The sequence below is a fragment of the Nuphar pumila genome, chromosome 3 (assembly GCF_984573655.1).
Source record: "Nuphar pumila chromosome 3, dmNupPumi1.hap1.1, whole genome shotgun sequence".
Lineage (NCBI taxonomy): Eukaryota > Viridiplantae > Streptophyta > Magnoliopsida > Nymphaeales > Nymphaeaceae > Nuphar > Nuphar pumila.
The window spans coordinates 124,181,665-124,201,671 of record NC_143251.1 but is presented as its reverse complement, the minus strand read 5'-3'; the positions used below and the strand labels follow the sequence as shown (position 1 = coordinate 124,201,671).

Genomic DNA, 20,007 nt, shown 5'->3' with positions numbered 1-20,007 from the left:
CGCGGGACCAGGAGGGAGAATCAGCTCTTTCCGGGGTCGGGTTGCTGCGCTGGGGCTCGCAGCGGGGTCCCGCGTACTGCTGGGTCCTTGCGGACCCAACCCTACCTGCGGCAGACCCACAGGAAACCGAGCCCTGGTCTGGGGTGCACTCGGACCAAAAATTGCGGCAGGACCCGGCGTGTCGCTGGGTTCCTGCAGGCCCAGCCCTGCCGGTGGCATAGCCCCCATGACTCGAGGCCAGGGCAACACTGCACCAACGACATGGGGTTGCCCTGCCCTACCTTCTTGGTTCAGATGGGGGGTACCTGCTGCGTGTGACGCCGTGGCTGTCGAACCTGGGAATGGAGGAGGATCTGCTGGTCGTGGGGCAGCAACACAGTCTGGTTGGCAGGACGTCGGCTGGACTGCTGCCGCGTCTGCTACGACCTTCAGTGCACCCTCCAGTCTTTGCCTTGAGGTCGCAGTGGAATCCACCGGTGACTCAAGGGCAGCGACTCGGCCTTCGACCCCATCAAGTCGCCGGGATATGGTTGCCACGTCCCGACTGATACGCACCACATTTTCTTGTATTTTTGTCAACACCTCCATGACACGCAGCATTGGGTCTTCGCTGCTCGCCTCCTCACGCGCTTCGCCTTGTACCGGATCGGTTCCCTCCTCAAGAGCCATACCGTTGATGAAGTTGGAACGCTCGTTGCTCTGATACCACTTTGATGCAGCTCACATTGAAGGAGGAGAGAAAATAATGGCCCACCGTAAATCGGTGGGGCTGAACTTCTTTATTAAACTCAGAAATGTCTCAATAAGCAATGGAAAAATGCAGTAAACAGGGAAGAATGCAAGGGAAAACAGGAAATAAGTAAAAGAAAAGAAAAGGAAGACTGCAGGAAAAGAAAAGTCGGCTGGGCTTCTTTTAATCTTCAATGATCTTCACGCAACCCTAGACAGGCCTTTTAAAGACTGTCTACTGGATCGGGTCGTGGGTCCAGATTTGGATCCGACCCACAATCCAGTTCAGTCCTTCTTTGCAGCTGGTTCTGGGGCGCGTGAGCTCCACCACGCCTGACGTAGGTGCGCAGGGGTACCTCCCTGCGTCGTGGCTCCGTCCCTGCAGGTGAGTCATAGTCACGGGGTCTTTCATCTGCCCTGTGTGGTGGATCGAGTGGCACGGTGGGCCCAATCGGGTCCTGCCCTGCATCACAAACAAACCCAACAACGGTGTGTTTGCACTAATGATACAAACGATGGGGCCATTTGTGGCTTTTCCAATGAAAGTGCGGTTTGAGGTTGCCCAAGTGGTTTACTACCTAGAAGTAGGGGTGTCGACAGGTCGGGTTTACCTAGACCCAACCCGAACCAAACTTTATAAGATCCAGGTATAATGATAAATAATAAGACCCGATTAAGACCTGGGTCCAGACCCGAAGGTCCAATTAATACATGCACCCAGGTATAGTTTGTGAAATTGTATACCAGACTCAGACCCGAGTTCTGATTAAGACCCACAAATTTTCAATGTAAAAATGATAAAAAAATATGGTTTTACAGGGTATGTCCAGGTCTGGTTCATGTAGTTCTTATCGGGTCTGGGTATGGTTTTTCGTATAGTGGACCCGATTAGACCTAGACTTGGACCCGATACTATACCCGAAAATTGGGTCCAAGTCTGGTTTCACCTGGGTCTGAACCAAACCTGACCCCGTTGACAGCTCTACCTAGAAGAAGAGGCCCATTAACTGACCCCCATTTTTAGGCACGTGCTTCATCATGAAAAAAAAAGATTGGCCCGAAAAGCCGAAAGCTAGCAGGTATATGTGGAATGGAATTGGCCGTTAACATGAACAAGACTCGGCGGGTCTGCATTGAACATGAAAAACTCATGTCTGGATCGTCCGAGTGGCAGCAAGCCTGGGGAGAAGGTGCAGACCACTTTGTCCCAAGTTTGACTCTTACCAGATGTGCAGGTGCCTTTAACTGGTGGGCTCGTAAAGGCTTAGGTGTCTGTGATGTTGGATTTGGGTTCCCTCCATGTGGAGGACCCGGTCCAAGGAAGGTGAAGATGCACTTCACCATACATTTTTTAAAAGGCTTGAAAAAGGAGGAAAATAGTAAGAAAAGAGGGACTAAAATTGAAAAAGTGAAAAAAAGAAAGAAAAAGGTAAAAGAGGGCACGATGGCTTTTTGGCTGTGAGAGTCTCTTTGAGTTTTTTTGGCTCTTTGAAGAAAAGAGAGAAAGAGAGAGAAGAAAGAGGGTTTCTTCTTTTTCTTTTGTGTGGGGCTTCCACAAGATTGTGAGAAAGAGAGTGGGAGAGAAGGAGAAAGTAAGAAGAAAAACTTTGGTTGGTGTTCTTCATCTTCTTTTATTCCCTTCTTGTTTTGTAAAGATTAGGGCAAGAGAAAGAGGGCTTTTGTTGTGGGAAGGTCATCACTATTGATTAGGTGATATTCTTCCACTTTTACCTCTTTATTTGCTTTGATGCTTCTCTATTGTGGTGATTTGTGGGCTTATTGTGGGTAGGCATTGTGTATGCCCTTTTGTAGCCATTCTTTATATCATATAGTAGAGTTCTTGTTGGGTTGCTCTCAACCCCGTGGTTTTTACCTCTCATTTTGAGAGGGTTTTCCACGTTAAAATTGGTGTGTGCCTCTCTCTTATTGTGTTCTTTATTTTCTTTATTATCTCTTGCTCTTGTGAATCAAAGTATATATATATTTTTGTGGTATCCCTTGGATGATAAGGGCTTTATTTTGGAGTTGGGTGGAAGGAGTTATTTTATGTGTTATGTGCAAGACATAGAAGTGTTCTTCTTCTAGGTACTTTGTTGTCATTGCCTCCATTTGAAAAGTAGTTGCATTCGGTTTGCGCTTCCTCTTTTTCAACATCAGTGGTATTAGAGCCTCAGGTTCAAGAATGGATATAAGGACAAGTCGGATGATTAGTTTGAATGGCACAAATTACAATTTGTGGAAGAACAAGATGAAAGATCTTTTGTTTGTTAAGGCTATGCATCTTCCTGTGTTTGCTACTCAAAAACCCGAATCTAAAAGTGATGAAGAATGAGAATTTGAGCATGAGCAAGTGTGTGGTTTTATTTGGCAATTCATTGATGAGAATGTCTACAATCATATTCAACATGAGAATCATTTAAGGACATTGTGGACTAAGCTTGAAAATTTGTATGCTTCGAAGACCGGCAACAACAAATTGTATTTGCTTAGACGGATGATGCAACTCAAGCATAAAGAAGGGAGCTCTATAGCCGACCACTTGAATGAGTTTCAAGGACTTATTAATCAGTTGTCTGGCATGAATATTAAATTTGAAGATGAAGTTGTAGGGCTTTGGATGCTTGCTACTCTACCGGATTCTTGGGAGACATTTAGGGTCTCACTCATCAACTCTGCTCTTAATGGTGTTGTTTCTATGGAGCTTGTTAAAGCCGGTGTCCTCAATGAAGAGATGAGAAGAAAATCTCAAGGATATTCACCACAGGCAGAGGCATTTGTCACTGAGAATAGGGGGAGAAGTAAATTTAAGGGTGAGAAGGGTAGAGATAAAAGCCGAAGCAAATCAAGATCAAGATACAAGAATATAGAGTGTCATCATTGCGGAAAAAAATGGCACATTAAGAAATATTGTTTTCAATTGAAGAGAGAGAACAAGAATTGTGAAAAGCAAGAAAAGAAGAATAATGAGAATGGTGATCGTGTCACCGCGACTACTTCGACTGAGTTAGTTGTTGTCTATGATGATGATGTGGTGAACTTGACTAGTCATGATACTAGTTGGGTGATAGACAGTGGTGCATCTCTCCATGTTACTTCAAATAGAGAGTTCTTTGCTACTTATACTCCAAGTGACTTTAGAGTGTTGAACAATGATGGTTTGTCTAAAGTTGTTGGTGTTGGTGATGTAAATTTGCAAACCACCAATGGAACTATATTGATGCTTAAAGATGTTAGTCATGTGCCAGATGTTCGCTTGAATTTAATTTCAGCGGGAAAGCTTGATGATGAAGGCTTTTGTAGTACATTCAATAATGGACAGTGGAAACTCACTAGAGGCTCATTGGTTATGGCTCGTGGAAAGAAGTGCAACAGTTTGTTATGGCTCATTGATTTCAAAGGATGTCGTGAATGTGACTGAAAATGAGAAGTCAGTTGAATTGTGGCACAAGAGGTTGAGTCATATGAGCGAAAAGGGCATTGAATGTTTGATAAAGAAGAATCTACTTCTTGGAGTAAAGAAAGAGAAGCTAAAAAGATGTACTCATTGTTTGGTTGGAAAACAAAGGAGAGTATCTTTCAAGAGTCATCCTCCATCAAGAAAGAATGAAATTTTAGAATTGGTTCACTCAGATGTATGTGGTCCTTTGAAAGAGAGTTCACTTGGAGGTGCACTTTATTTTGTGACTTTCATTGATGATCATTCAAGAAAGTTGTGGGTTTATGCTTTGAAGAGAAAAGACCAAGTGTTTGATGCATTCAAGCAATTTCATGCTCTTGTTGAGAGACAGACAGAGAAGAAGTTGAAGTGCATTCGAACTGACAATGGAGGTGAATATTTGGGACCATTTGATGAGTATTGTAAGATACATGGTATAAGGCATCAAAAGACTCCTCAGTTGAATGGTGTAGCTGAGAGAATGAATAGAACTATTATTGAAAGAGTTAGATGTTTGTTGTCAGAGGCAAAGTTGTCAAGACCTTTTTGGGGTGAAGCATTATGCACAGTGGCTCATGTTATTAACTTGTCTCCTCATGTTCTTTTAGATGGTGATGTTCCTGACAGAGTTTGGTTTAGAAAAAATGTTTCTTATGACCATTTGCGTGTTTTTGGGTGCAAAGCTTTTGTGCATGTTCCTAAAGATGAAAGGACAAAGTTGGAAGCAAAGACACGACAATGTATATTCTTGGGATATGGTCAGGATGAGTTTGGATACAGGTTGTATGATCCTATTGAAAAGAAGCTTGTCAGAAGCAGAGATGTTGTCTTTGTTGAAGACCAAACCATTGAAGACATTGAAAAAGTGGTGAAGGAAAAATCTCAGAGCAGTGACAGCTTGATTGATATGGATCCTGTTCCTTTGTCACCTTTTCCAAATTCAGTTGAAGATGACACACATGAGGATGTTGAAGATTCACAACAGAATGTTGACAGGTCAGATATGTCTGATGGTGATGATGTTGAGCAGCACGAGTCAGGTTCCTCTTCAGCTGTAGAGCCACTTCGTAGATCTACTAGAGAGAGACAACCATCCACTAGATATCCTATACATGAGTATGTCTTGTTGACTGATGGTGGAGAACCTGAGAGCTATGATGAAGCTATGCAAGATGTGCAGAAAGAGAAGTGGATTGAAGCAATGAAAGATGAGATGCAATCTCTTTATGATAACCATACTTTTGAGCTTGTACAATTGCCTAAAGGTAAAAAGGCTTTGAAGAATCGTTGGGTTTTTAGAGTGAAGCGAGATGAGAACTCGTCACACCCACAATATAAAGCTAGGTTGGTTGTAAAATGTTTTAGTCAAAAGAAAAGTGTTGACTTTGAAGAGATCTTCTCGCCAGTTGTTAAAATGTCTTCTATCAGAGTTGCTTTGAGCTTGGCAGCAAGTCTTGATTTGGAAGTTGAGCAGATGGATGTAAAGACAACTTTTCTCCATGGTGATCTTGAGGAAGAGATATACATGGTGCAACCTGAAGGATTTGAAAAGAAAGGAAAGGAAGACTATGTCTGCAGATTGAGAAAGAGCTTGTATGGTTTGAAACAAGCTCCTAGAGAGTGGTATAAAAAGTTTGAATCTTTTATGGGGGAGCATGGCTACAAGAAGACTACTTCAGACCATTGTGTTTTTGTGAAGAAATTTTCAAATGATGATTTTGTCATTTTGTTGCTCTATGTTGATGACATGCTCATTATGGGCAAGAACATTTCAAGAATTGCTAACTTAAAGAAAGAGTTGGGTAAATCATTTGCCATGAAGGACTTGGGAGCCGCAAGTCAGATTTTGGGCATGAAGATTGTCCGTGATAGAGAGGTAAAGAAGTTATGGCTATCACAAGAGAAGTATATTGAGAAAGTACTTTAAAGATTCAACATGGACAAGGCAAAGGCAATGAACACCCCACTTGGAGTACAATTCAAGTTGAGTGTGAAACAGAGTCCTTCTACAGATAAAGAGAAAGAGGATATGCAAAAGATTCCCTATGCTTCAGCAGTTGGCAGTTTAATGTATGCAATGGTGTGTACGAGGCCAGATATAGCTCATGCAATTGGGGTTGTCAGCAGATTTCTCTCAAATCTTGGTAGAGAGCATTGAAATGCTGTAAAATGGATTTTGAGATATCTTCGAGGCACAAGCAATTTGTGTCTTTGTTTTGGTGAGCAGAAACCTACTTTAGTAGGTTATACAGATTCAAATATGGCAGGTGATGTTGATTCTAGAAAGTCTATATCTGGATATTTGATTACTTCAGTTGGTGGTGCAGTGTCTTGGCAGTCGAGACTTCAGAAATGTGTGGCACTATCGACTACAGAGGCAGAGTTCATTGCAGTGACAGAGGCCAGTAAAGAGTTACTATGGATGAAGAAATTTATGCAAGAACTTGGTTTTACTCAAGAGAAGTATGTTTTGTATTGTGACAGTCAGAGTGCGATTCATCTTGGCAAGAATTCTACTTTTCATGCAAGGTCGAAGCACATTGATGTGAGGTATCATTGGATACATGATGTGTTAGATGCAAAGTTACTTGAGCTTGAGAAGATTCATACAAATGATAATGGTGCAGATATGATGACTAAGGAGTTGCCTCGTGGTAAGCTTGAAGTATGTTGTTCTATCGCCGGTTTGGCGAAGTCCTCCACATAGTCGGTGAGGGGGAGATATGTTGGATTTGGGTTCCCTCCATGTGGAGGACCCGGTCCAAGGAAGGTGAAGAGGCACTTCACCATACGTTTTTTAAAAGGCTTGAAAAAGGAGGAAAATAGTAAGAAAAGAGGGACTAAAATTGAAAAAGTGAAAAAAAGAAAGAAAAAGGTAAAAGAGGGCACAATGGCTTTTTGGCTGTGAGAGTCTCTTTGAGTTTTTTTGGCTCTTTGAAGAAAAGAGAGAAAGAGAGAGAAGAAAGAGGGTTTCTTCTTTTTGTTTTGTGTGGGGCTTCCACAAGATTGTGAGAAAGAGAGTGGGAGAGAAGGAGAAAGTAAGAAAAAAAGCTTTGGTTGGTGTTCTTCATCTTCTTTTATTCCCTTCTTGTTTTGTAAAGATTAGGGCAAGAGAAAGAGGGATTTTGTTGTGGGAAGGTCATCACTATTGATTAGGTGATATTCTTCCACTTTTACCTCTTTATTTGCTTTGATGCTTCTCTATTGTGGTGATTTGTGGGCTTATTGTGGGTAAGCATTGTGTATGCCCTTTTGTAGTCATTCTTTATATCATATAGTAGAGTTTTTGTTGGGTTGCTCTCAACCCCGTGGTTTTTACTTCTCATTTTGAGAGGGTTTTCCACGTTAAAATTGGTGTGTGCCTCTCTCTTATTGTGTTTTTTATTTTCTTTATTATCTCTTGCTCTTGTGAATCAAAGTATATATATATTTTTGTGGTATCCCTTGGATGATAAGAGTTTTATTTTGGAGTTGGGTGGAAGGAATTATTCTATGTGTTATGTGCAAGACATAGAAGTGTTCTTCTTCTAGGTACTTTGTTGTCATTGCCTCCGTTTGAAAAGTGGTTGCATTCGGTTTGCGCTTCCTCTTTTTCAACAGGTGACCCCAACCGTGATTTACTTCACAGGGAGGCAGGCCCATTAAGCGACCCCAGGCCCATTAAGTGACCCAGTTATTGGCAAGAGAGAGAGAGAGAGAGAGAGAGAGGAGCTCAGTCTTTCTTTTGTCGAATTGGAGTCGAATTGGAGTCGAGCAAGACAATCAATTGACAATAAAGATTACATCTCGCCCAACAAGACATAAACATAGGTGTACATAAAATAGAAGGTTAAAAGAGAGCCTGCTTGGCAACGAAACCGCAATTACAATGATACTCGGAAATTATAATGGTTGCCACAAATTTTCCCAAGATAGCAGCTCAAGAAGTAAAATTCATACTTATAATATGTAACCAAGTTTCACATGATATCAATCCATACACCAAAACAATTTGATTGGGCCAATGAACAAATTATCTCTTATGATTTACTATACATTTGCAAATCCTCAATTCCTTGAACCATCTTCACTTGAGATGCCTCTGCCATGGAGAAGGCCGCTCACCTCCCTCTTTATAAAGGTTGGCAAGGCAAAAGCTGCTCTGTGCATCTGTGATTGAAAGACAAACACCAATTAGACTCTGAAGTGCAGATCTGACACTTTTTGTAGGTAGATATAGAATGGTGCCACTAGAATTGATGACGCCGATGGTTTATGGAGTCAAAGAAAACTCAAAACCAGTTCGCGAAGCGTACATATGGCACATAAATAACGCGAAATAAACTCGTGGAATTTCTTTTTTCTAAAGATGATCAGCATTATTGCAGGCAGGCTAGAGACTTGGTGCTGATACCAAAGAAATAGCAAGGCTGATGTCGGAAACCATATGCATGACAAAAGACTTGCAACAGACACCAGGGTTGCTGTTCTTCAATGGTTTAACTCTTCAAGGCCATTGTCCTAACCCTAACTTTTCATAAAGAAATAGACTTTCTGCTAGACTAAACAAATTGATAAAATCAGTTAAGAGCCCCCAAATCCTGACTCGACGCTTTAGGAGTGCTAGATGGTCAATTAGAAACTGAATAATTACCTCTGAATTATAGAATTTCAACTCTTTCCTTGAGTTCATGGCACCTTCTAACTTCTCAATTGGATTTACGGGATCTAAGAAATTGATAGGTTGGCCACCTTCGGTCGAGCACACCAAGAATCCAATCACACCACTACAAGTCCAGAAAGATAAAATAAGAATATGAGAAATCAAAATCAGAATGGTAGATTAAAAAGCTTTAGCCTGGGATGAAGTTTATAGATTAAAAAGAAACTCCACATCTTCAAGGAGAAGCATTCTTGATACATTCTTTCCTTGGAACAAGCTTCGGGCATGCATAAACTACATTACAACCGCAATATTTTGGACCCACGTGCTCTTGGATCTTGTCAATTAGGTATTGTTCTATGCTGGCCACACGCTATAAACTAAGTATTTAATTGTATAAAGAATAATTGATGGATAAAAATGATGGAGGCAATGAAATGTTGCATGGAATCAACACAAGTTTTCAACCAAACATAATTTAGATGCACTAATATAGATGGCAAAGAATAATGTCCAAGACAGTCATGAAATGAAAACAAGAAAATAAAGATGGAAGAGCATCAGGCACTAGGCAGGCTAACGTACAGCTAAATGCTTGCTACAAACTGAGTGGCGATTTTCATGCAAGTTAAAGGAGCTTAGAAATGCAAGAAATTAGAAACTACAAGGACTATGTGCTTGCAAAATATGAATCTGTGGAGAGAGAGAGAGAGAGAGAGAGAGAGAGAGAGACCTGGGATATGTTGGGACGCTTGTCCAGGCATAGTGAACTGAGCCCTTAAATACATCACCACAATTAGTGAGTATGTCACGGATAAGTTTTGTGCCCAACCACATGCTCTCCATTTGATTAATAAGGACACCTCCAGGCCTTAGTGCCATAGCGGTTGAGTTGAAAAACGGTGTTTCAACAAGCTCCACAGCTGGACCTGGATAAAAATGATCAATAGATGAGAAAAAGAAGACAAATTAGTGGTTCAGTTACATCACACACACATGCACACACTGCCTGTCTACTGCAACTGCTTCTAACAAATTGACATGCAGTCCTGCAGAATTCAGTATAATATTATGTTTTCATTTTTTGCACTGATTTCCCTAAAGCTCTTTGGCAAGCAAAATAGAAGACACCTTCCACAATCAACATGGAAGGCTGTCAACTCTCACTAATCTTCCTTTCCTTCCATAAGCTGCAGAGACATTGTCTGTCATTTGTTGTCTTATCTGAAGATGAAGAGAATACGAGAGGAATTCAGAACTCATTTGGCTTTGTTTATAATATTGCTTGTGAATTTGTAGTCATGATTTGACACTATATTAACATAGTAGTTCATAAAATTTGTTACTCTTTATACAGCTTTTTCCAAATGTTTTCACGCTTTCCCAAAAGCCATGTTTAAGACTGAACTATTGTGAGCCTAAAATCAGGTACTGGTTTCCAGGGATAGGCCTTCCAAATTATCAGTGTCTAATGTGGTCTGAGTATATGCATACAACTAGAATCAAGTGAAGCACTAGCCAAATTTGGATGGACTTAGTCCAGTTGAGCTACAATGAGGTTGACTAGGACTAGGCCACAAAGAGTAACTACACTTGGTATTTTGGTAAACAAGAAGGATACTATCTAGCCAATAATCAAACCCTTTACATGAGCCAAATGATTCAAGTTTTCAATATTCTATGACGTGACCTACTTTATTAGCACAGAGTTCTATTAAATTCATATGTCCAAATACTTTATTTAAACAAGGATCTAGAAAACCAGGTTTGTAGCAGGACTCCTATTACATCTATGAATACAGATTCTAAACCAAGTGAGACCTGAAGTATCAATTCTGAACCAGTTCTACTGTGTATGGTTCTGCTCAGTCAATCTAGGGTTGGATCTTAGATACTTGACCCAGCTGAATGCATTCCCATACATAGTGAAGATGTGCCACATTCCCCTAGCTTCCACAATCAACTAGTTTTTTCCAAAATTTGACCATTCATCGTCCAAATGTGGTCTATGATAAACATGATAACGGACCACCCTATTCTAGCGTGTCACATAGACATGGACATGGACACGACAAACACACAGGACAGAGGGGAATTTTGAGAGAGAGAGATTTTGAAGTCGAGATCATTAAAACGTCGTGAAAATAACAAATTCTGGAGCAAAACTGGCCCAACACATATGGACCCTGACATGTCATGGTGTGCCACACTGTGCCATGTGGCTCAAATCCACATGTCACTTTGACGGCATGCTGGATATTGCCTATTTCAGTCAAGCTACTTCAGTCATAAAGCTCATTTTACGATAGTTATGAGGTTCAAAACCCAAGGATCTTGTTTACAGTTCATTCAAGTTTGGCAGTTTCATCAACATTGCTCAAATATGATCACTCAGAAAATAACAAACTAAAATGATAAAATAGATGGTGAGGAGTACCAATTGGATCGGAAGAATCAACAATAATTGCATCATATAATCCTCTTGGTGCATTCCTCAAAAACTCTGTTGCTGCAGAGAAAGAAGATAAATAGCAAAAGTTAGCATGAGCAAATACCAAAAGTTACTGTGACCACAGTTCTCGGCTCAATAAATTATTTTCATCAAGCAAGAAACCAAAGACAATAACTTAAATTGGTTTTGTATAGTAAATGAAAGGTACTCGTAAGAAGCTGTGAGTGTATAAAGCATTCACACTTAGAAAAGCAAGTCCAAACATTCAAGATTCACATAAACAATATTTATAATGACAAAAACTAAAAACTAGAAAGAAAAAGTATGCATACCGTCACCAATATGTAGATGGACACGTGGATCCTGAAATCCAATGTACAATTCTGGGAAAAATTGCTCAGACACCTATAAAAAGAAACAGCTCATGTATTAGAACAGTCCTTAGACAAAAAAACAAGCATGCTCCAAAGCATTGTTGCCACTAACAGGCACTTGTATGTAAGACTCGACTTACATCAATGACCATTTTATCTATTTCACATATATCAATGTGTTCGACAGATGGATGCCGAGAGATTTCCCTAAGTACTCCACCATCACCACCTCCTACAACCAAAACCTGCATTCAGCATCAATCATTAAAGATATATAACCAGATAAATGTAACAGGAATGATTCAATTTCTCAGCAAAAAGGGAAAGCTTTTTTTCAACAATTTGCATTAATGTCCAAACAGTACATCAGTTGTGGGATTCCTATACTTTGCATCTTACATAGACAATCTGTTACACTTACTAATGGTATCTCAGGTCTCCACATTCGCTAATTGCTCTTAGGATTTGTAGATATGACAATTGCTATATTACCTTAATATAACTCGACATGCAACTATATTGTCTACAGGATTAATGCATTAAAACTATTGATGCACTTTTGTCATGGCATATCCACTGTCAGGAACACGGACAAGTGACATAATTGTTGTAAGATGATCAAAACAATAATTAAAGGCAAAGATCTAGCCTATTCTTCTGAAGTTGTTAACATGTTCAAATACCTAGAATCCAAGGCCTGAATTTTTCCCTCGGAAAGCTTAATTTAACCCTCAGGAAGAAGTGTTGACAAAAAATTGCGTCAGTACAGTGAACAAAATAGATAACAGGATTTTCAGGCTTTTCTTCTTTGTTTATCTGAACAAACTGCCCAAAAACCATAGGCATTGTTTTATATCTATAAAGGAAGAATTTCATATAAAAATTCTTTCTTTTCTTTTTTAACAGTACATCTTTGATTGTGGTTATCTGGACCAAAAAAAAAGAAAAAGAAAAAGTGGTCTCCTGTTTAACTTGGACCATACTTGTCCTAAAATTGGTTTATTTGGTTTAGATGGTCATACCATTCTCTTGATTTTTCAAATTCCAAGCTAAGAACAAAGTCTGATGTAAAGAAATTTGAGATGGCTAAATAAAAACACTTAGTTTCCTTATAATAAAAACGATACACACCAAGAATTTTACAGTCATGCCAATCCAAAAAAAGAAATTTACAGCCATAAGTTGCATTGATGAATCTTAGAATATCTTCTCCAAATGGTAATTGAACTACAACAAACACTGTAACAAGGCTTGGTTGTTTTGAAGTTCTGATGGGACTAGAATATCGTTAATGCTAATGCATCATGATGTTGTTCCTCCTCAAGACTAGGCTCTAAGCCCATTGCACATAAAAAATTCAAACAATACTTCCGACCTTGGCACATAAAAGAAATGGGTGAAGGATGGAAGCTAATATTTTACAAATGCAACTCAACAGACTCTTGATGTATCCACAGCCTGTTTTTTTGGGGGGGGGGCTAGCTACTAATCCCATCTATTCCTATGGCACAATGCAATTATTGCAACAGAAACTCATGGATATCCTTTCCTTGAAACAGTTACCAATCAGCTAACTGAACTCATTGACAGCCATTTTCTGCTTTCATGATTTTGAATCCATTTGTAGCATTAGTGCATTACTAGCAACGACTACCTGAAAAGCATATAACAGCTGAGTTGATGCAGGCCATCAAAAGAACCATCTAAATGCATGCACGTAGTCTGGACGTGCAGAAGGATAACAAGTATTGGCACCAGTACCCCAAATATAAGTGATCTCAGCCAGAGTTGCTCAGATAGTTTGAGAAATTAAGGCAATCTAATCACTACAAATGTGGCATTAATTCTTGAAATTTAATTTTACATAAAATAATATGTCAAAATCCACATGATTAACAGCTAGATGATTCTGTTGCAAGTTATCCAATGTGTATCTGCAATAAATTAAAATTTTGAAGTTTTAAATTAGAGGTAGTTAACCCAAGAAATAAAAGATTATCCAACATCTACTACTGGAAGCATTAAAGCTATAGCAATGATGCAAACACTTCCAAAACAAAATACAAATTAAAGCCAGCTAATACAATGACTGCATCTACAAGGAATTTCAATTATAAAGCATGTTAAAGAGCAAATAGAAAAAAAGAAAAACTATTGTGAGCATTGCAACAATAAAGCATATTGAAGAGCAAAAAACCCAGAACAGTCCAAAACAAAGTTCTAGCATAAACTACAAATTCATGATGAGAGATTTAGTCTTACGTTTTTGGGAGATCTAATTGAACAAAGTGGAAGATGAGCTATCATCTCTTGGTAGGCACACTCATCCTTCTCTGTCAACTGAACAATGCCATCAAGCACAAGCACTTTTCCATATGATGTTGACTGCCCAAATAAAAGACTGGATTTGAATACAATTTTCAAAAAACAAAAGGAATGATCTAATGTCCAGACTTTAATATTACAGTGTAAGGCTAACCTCAAAGACCAAGATTTCTTGATACTCTGATTTTCCTTGATATAAAATTTTCTCTACTTTCAGTGATTGTGCCTCTCCTGAAAACATGCAATTAAAATCAAAATCTGAAAAAGTGTACAGACCACCAATACAGGAACATTACAATATATGGAAAACAAAAAAGCAAAAAAAAAGAGATTGTGTCCCTACAATGATAAACATATCACCAAAATATGCCACTTATAATTCAAGAAAAATCTGAAAAAGTAGAAATGTGAAGAAAAAACATACTAAAGAATTCGATCATCAAGAAAACCAAATCAGAGTGTACATAACGCAGAGAGAGAGAGAGAGAGAGATTGACAAAAGAACAATTTTTCCTTTCAGTTATTCCATAAAAAAACAAGAACTGATCAAATAGTGATATGGCCTAAAGAAAGAAAGCATTACTAGATCCAGGAAGAATGCAGAAATGCCATCAGGTCTTCAAAGATGTCCTACAAGGCTGATACCCTTTTGGCCATTTATCCGCCAGAATGCCAGTTTGAAGAACAATGTGCACTTTGGCATTCACTTTCAATTGTTACAACACCTCAAGAGGTTACCATAAGTTTATCAGCTGAAACAGTTGCTTGGAATAGCAAAAGCAGACAAAAGACTTGCTGTCACAAAATTTAGAAGTTCCAGATTTGAAAAATCCCATGTTACTTCTTACTGCCACAAATTTAATTCTCAGTATGTCAATGCATCTCACAGATTTACTTTAAGTCTTGAGCAAAAGACTTTTGTTTAAATTTGCAGGAGAAAATATCAAAACATTCTCCATGAAGTCTCAATAATAAATTAGTGCAAATTTAACTGTCTGATGAATAACATTTGAATATATATCCAGACAAACGATAGTAATCCAGCTGCTACACTTACCAGCCCACATGGGATTGTGGTAGAACTGAATACTGTGATCTCCTGCAGCGATAACCATTAAAAAGAAAAAAGAAAATAACTTTGTCAGGACAAAATCCAATTTGTAGAACCTTGAGCAATCAAAGCTTGAAAATACTAGAAATTACCTGAGGACGACAAGGGTACTACAGAAAACCACCCAGGAACAACTTCAGCGACACATTTTTTGGAGGAATCGGGTATTGCATCAAAAGATGTCTCATTTGCTAAATCATTCTTGTCATTATGTCTTCCCTTTGGAGCCTCATGACACACTAACCTCTCAGATGTGCACTCCCCACTCATTGTTACCACTTTCCTTCGCCACTAGCTAAAACATGTACAAATATACAATAAAACGTTAAACTCCAATAGTCAACAACAAAGAAAACCAAGTCAAAATTTCCACCTCCACATTGGTATGTTCCAAAGAAAGATGATATTCGTCAAGGGGTTGTTCTAGTGATACAAGCTATTTTAATGTTCTACATGTACGGATTGCTTGCTAGTGGCCTGAAGTTGACTAGCAGAGATCTCATCCTAAAGTAGGTGGTACTTTGTTTAGTTCACAGGTACACGGTATTTGCTCATCAGTGGGTACGGTTCTGTTTTTTTTTTCTCTAATTTTTGTACAGTTATCAAATGTATAACATCTTTTATTTATCACAACAGGCATTTTTAGATGTCTACAAGAAGAACCATATCTCCACGAAAATTTAATATTATATATATATGACATTAAAACCCAATTGTGGGAAAAAGAGGGAAAAGGAAAATCAGTACCATTCTTTCATTAAATTTTGATGGCATGCAAATTGTGGACACACACACACACAGAAAAAGACAAAACAAATTTCAAGACCCTTGCAAAACAGAATTGCGCACACAAATTGCATCAGTATTCATGTCACTAGATTGTGTTTACATTTAGGGTTGACCATGTAAATGCGAATTTTCAATGGAATATATTTTGAATTCACGTCACTGCATATGAAAAACTAAAAATGTTTATGAGCCCCGTAATTTCAGCATTATGATTATGACCTCCATAGATTGCAATCTGAATTACAAAGGCGGGGGTCTACTTCTGTCCTCGTTTAAGGGGTAAAAAACGGAAATGATATCCTCTGTGGGAGGGAACCCCAAACAGTAGAAAAAAAGAAAAAAAAATTGTGGGGCCCAGTGAGAATTCTCACTTCTGTATCCAAAGCAGGAGGCAGATCTTAGCTTAATCACACTATTTTGATGACCTAAATATATATATATATATATATATATATATATATATATATATATATATATATAGAGAGAGAGAGAGAGAGAGAGAGAGAGAGAGAGAGAGAGAGCATAAAAACAATTTAGAAGTAAGCTCACACTTTCACTAAACCAAGCCAAAATTAAATTATGTAAAAAAAAACTCAAAACTGAATCGCCTGCAATTTCCGTGAATACGGTTCTAAAATTTAATCTTGCAGAAAACCAGAAGAGAATTTTACAGCATTGAAATAATAAATAAACAGAGCATTCAAATTCCTCCACAATCTCACCAAATTCACCATATAATTCCGCGACGCAGCAACATCATCACTAAATTCATTAAAAAAGAAAGAGATGTCCATAAAGGAACCAGTTCGACCGATTTCACCGAACTAAAAAACAAAAGCCAGTCATTGATATGGCAAAAAAAATGCAATGTATTCGAAAAAAACCACGCATTGAATCCTGATCGGCAAGCGAATTCTCTAAATTCAGAGGTAAAACTTAGCCTAAACTTTCAGTAGAACGAAACGAAGAGAAGAAATTCGCGAGACGGTTCATCAAAAAATTTACCTGAAAATCGAACGCTCGAAACTCCGAAGCATCAAAGTTATTTGCTTCAACAAAAACCGCGCGTGATCAACAAAAGCAGAGTGGGAAGAATGAGAGAAGAGAAGAGAATCAAACAAAGCTTGCGTCTCTCTCTCTCTCTCTCTCTCTCTCTCTCTCTCTCTCTCTGTGGCTGCTCGGAGTTGGAGAAGCTGTCGCTGGTTGGGTTGGCATAAATAGAGGGAGGAGGGAAGAAGACAGAGGGAGATGAATGGGGGGAAGACGTGGGACCCGCAGTAAATGATTTTTTTTGAATAATTCTCCTTCTGAATTGACGGTTTTGCCCCCCACATTCCAACAGGCACACGTACCACGTGGTCTATGTTGCGGACCCTTACCAGAACAACAACCGCCCATGTGATTTGATCCTGTGCCTTCAGCTTGACACAGGACCCCTTACCACATCGGTGGTGCCACTATGTTGACAGGTGAGGGTGAAGCTTTGTAGCGGGGTGTCGGTTGTGGGGCCTACCAGTGCCGGTGGGTGGGTGTGACCGTGAGAGAGGTCAAGAGGTAATACCGTTACGGTTGATCGCAGCCCTTCCTTTTTTTCTTTTTCTTTTTTAGATTTATAACCCCAAAAGACTTGTTAGCTTTTAGGTTAGCTTGCCATACTTATGATTGTCGTGCGGAGAAAGTAAAACTTCAAGGCTAGGACTAGGGGTGGTAAAATCTGCCAACCCGCTTTTTAGGCGGATTCGGATTTGGCTTAAACAAGTTCCTGTCGTAAATGGGTTGACCCCCTAACCTGTTTATTAAACGGGTCGGGTTCGTGTTAGAGGTATGCCAACCCGCCAACCCGGCTGACTTGTTTAATAAACGGGTTAAGCGGGTGGGTTAACCCGTTTACCCGACCCCGACCCACCAACCCGTTTACCTGACCCCGACCCTCCCACTAACACGAACCCGACCCGCCAACCCGTTTATCCGACCCGACCTGTTTATTAAATAGGTTAATCGTGTTGTGTCGGGTTACCCGTTTAATAAATGGGCCGGGTTCGTGTTTGCCACAGCCGACCCGTTTAATAAACGGGTCGGGTTCGTGATGAGGTATACTGACCCACCAACCCGACCCGATTGCCACCCCTAGCTAGGACCGCCTGCTCTCGAGGCCTATGCTATGCATTCGCTTGGGTAACGCTCATGAAAATCCAACCTTGACTGCGGGTTTAGCAGCCAAGGCTTCCATCCCACTAGGCCAACCCCTCTTGGGCCCCAAGCCCATGCTTGCCTTGGCTTTTGTGAAAAAGGTTTTTCCCTATTCTTTTTCACATGAAAAACATTTTTTGTCTTTTATTTTCTTCATTGGCTTTTTATGGGCAAAAAAGTTGTGAATACTAACCACTTAAGATGGATCTCCTCATATGTCAGATGATTGGACGCCCTTTCATTGGAAAGACTTTTCATAAGAATTGCACAGATTTTTAAAAAATTCTGTCACCACGTAAATAAATGGTAGGTAGTGGAAAAAACAGAAGCCCACTGGTACCAGCGTAACATTTTTCAGTTTAATGATTTGATGTTTGTTTCATTGGTGAAAAAGAATTACATCAAGCTCAGCACTTACGGATGAGAGTTGCAGGAAACAAACAGAGAACGATGTTGTATTTTTTTAAATTTGGTATTAAGTAAATGACAACCGATGGCTTTTGATGGTGGAGGGGGAAGGGGTTTAAACCAATATTGTCAAAGTAGGTTTCTGAATAGAATCGATTTTCTCTTAGACTCGTCAGGTCAATCCAAATAGCATCATTTGAGTCGAGCTATTTTAAATTTTTGATCTTTAAAAAACTTACAAAAAAATATAAAAATAAGTGTTATAAAAAATTATCTAAAATATAAAAAAATAGAGTAAGGCTCAATCAATTTCTAAAATATGCATATGCAATGCCTAAACAGCACATCGATTGCTTAAAACAACAAATTTAGAAAAAACAAACTAATTCAACATGATTCATGTGCCCATGGGGGGTTGGCATATAGTGGGGTGGGGGCTCCAAGGTTCGATTTTCATGGGTGTCACCCTTCTCTGCAAGCCATCCTATAGCATAGGCCCTGGTGGCTGGGGTTCTAGCCTCACAGTTTTTTGATGTCGGTACGACGACGTAGGTATGGCAAGTTGAGCCAGAGCGACTAGACCTTCATGCCGAGTGCAGTTTCTTAGGTTTATAAATTAAAAAAAAAACTTGATTCATGTAGTATCGAGCTAATTCAAGGTAAAATCTCTCTATTTTGCATGGGGCCTAGTTGCTAAAACTTTTGTTTTTTTTTATTTTCACTACAAGAAAAATGTTAAATAGCGACGAACATTTGTGACGGATTTTTTTCATCGCAAATTTACAATGAATTAGCGAGAGAAAACTATTCATCGCTAACATTCGAAATATTTGCAAAATTAGCGACGAATAGTTTTCTCTCGCTAATTTCGTCGCTAATGAGCGACGGATTAGAGACTGAATTTTTTCGTCACCAAACACTATAAGAAAATGCTAATTAGTGACGAAATTAGCGAGAGAATATTTTCATCGCGAATCTGTCGCTAATTAGTGATAGAATTAGCGAGAGAAATTTTTCATCTCTAATCCGTCCATAATTAGCGACGGATTAGCGACGAAAAAATTATGTCGCTACTTTTCGATTTAAACCGACCCATCTAAGGCACGAAATTTTTCCTCTCTCCCCGTGCGAAATTTAAACTGACTACTTCGTGGAGGGCCTCCTTGACTTCTCGAACAAGGACAACCTTGTGGCGGAGGAACACGAGGAAGAAGAGGAGTCGGAGTCGCCCGTCGGCGCTGGAGGACCAAGCCGGCCCGACCTCTCTGGTCTGGTAAGTGGTTTTCTTTTCCGAGCGTGGCTTTCTGTTTCCGGCCTAATGATTCTGTTGGGGGTTCTGGTTTCAGGTCGACGAACAAACGAGGGAACCAGGTCAAGAAAGCACCGGAGAGCGCGCCGGTTCGAAGGTGCAGCCACTGCGTTGTGCAGAACACCCCGCAGTGGCAGGCCAGACAAGCGGGGAACCAGGTCGAGAGGGCGCCAGAGAGCGCGCATGAGAGTGCAGCGGTTCGAAGGTGCACTCTCCTGCATTGTGCAAAAGACCTCGCAATG

General features: G+C 39.8%; 1 protein-coding gene across 1 annotated transcript; it reads right to left on the bottom strand.

The window, feature by feature from the left end:
- Positions 1–7,902: 7,902 nt before the first annotated feature.
- On the bottom strand, positions 7,903–17,044 carry LOC149843606 (spermidine synthase-like). Its single transcript, XM_089999959.1, has 11 exons — positions 16,864–17,044; positions 15,162–15,364; positions 15,016–15,057; positions 14,113–14,189; positions 13,896–14,018; positions 11,774–11,878; positions 11,592–11,664; positions 11,245–11,316; positions 9,541–9,736; positions 8,799–8,931; positions 7,903–8,314 (listed from the first exon to the last, which is right to left on the bottom strand). The coding sequence occupies exons 2-11, from the start codon at positions 15,337–15,339 to the stop codon at positions 8,213–8,215; spliced, it is 1,101 nt and encodes a 366-aa protein (XP_089856085.1). The 5' UTR covers positions 15,340–15,364; positions 16,864–17,044; the 3' UTR covers positions 7,903–8,212.
- Between the last annotated feature and the right edge of the window lie 2,963 nt (positions 17,045–20,007).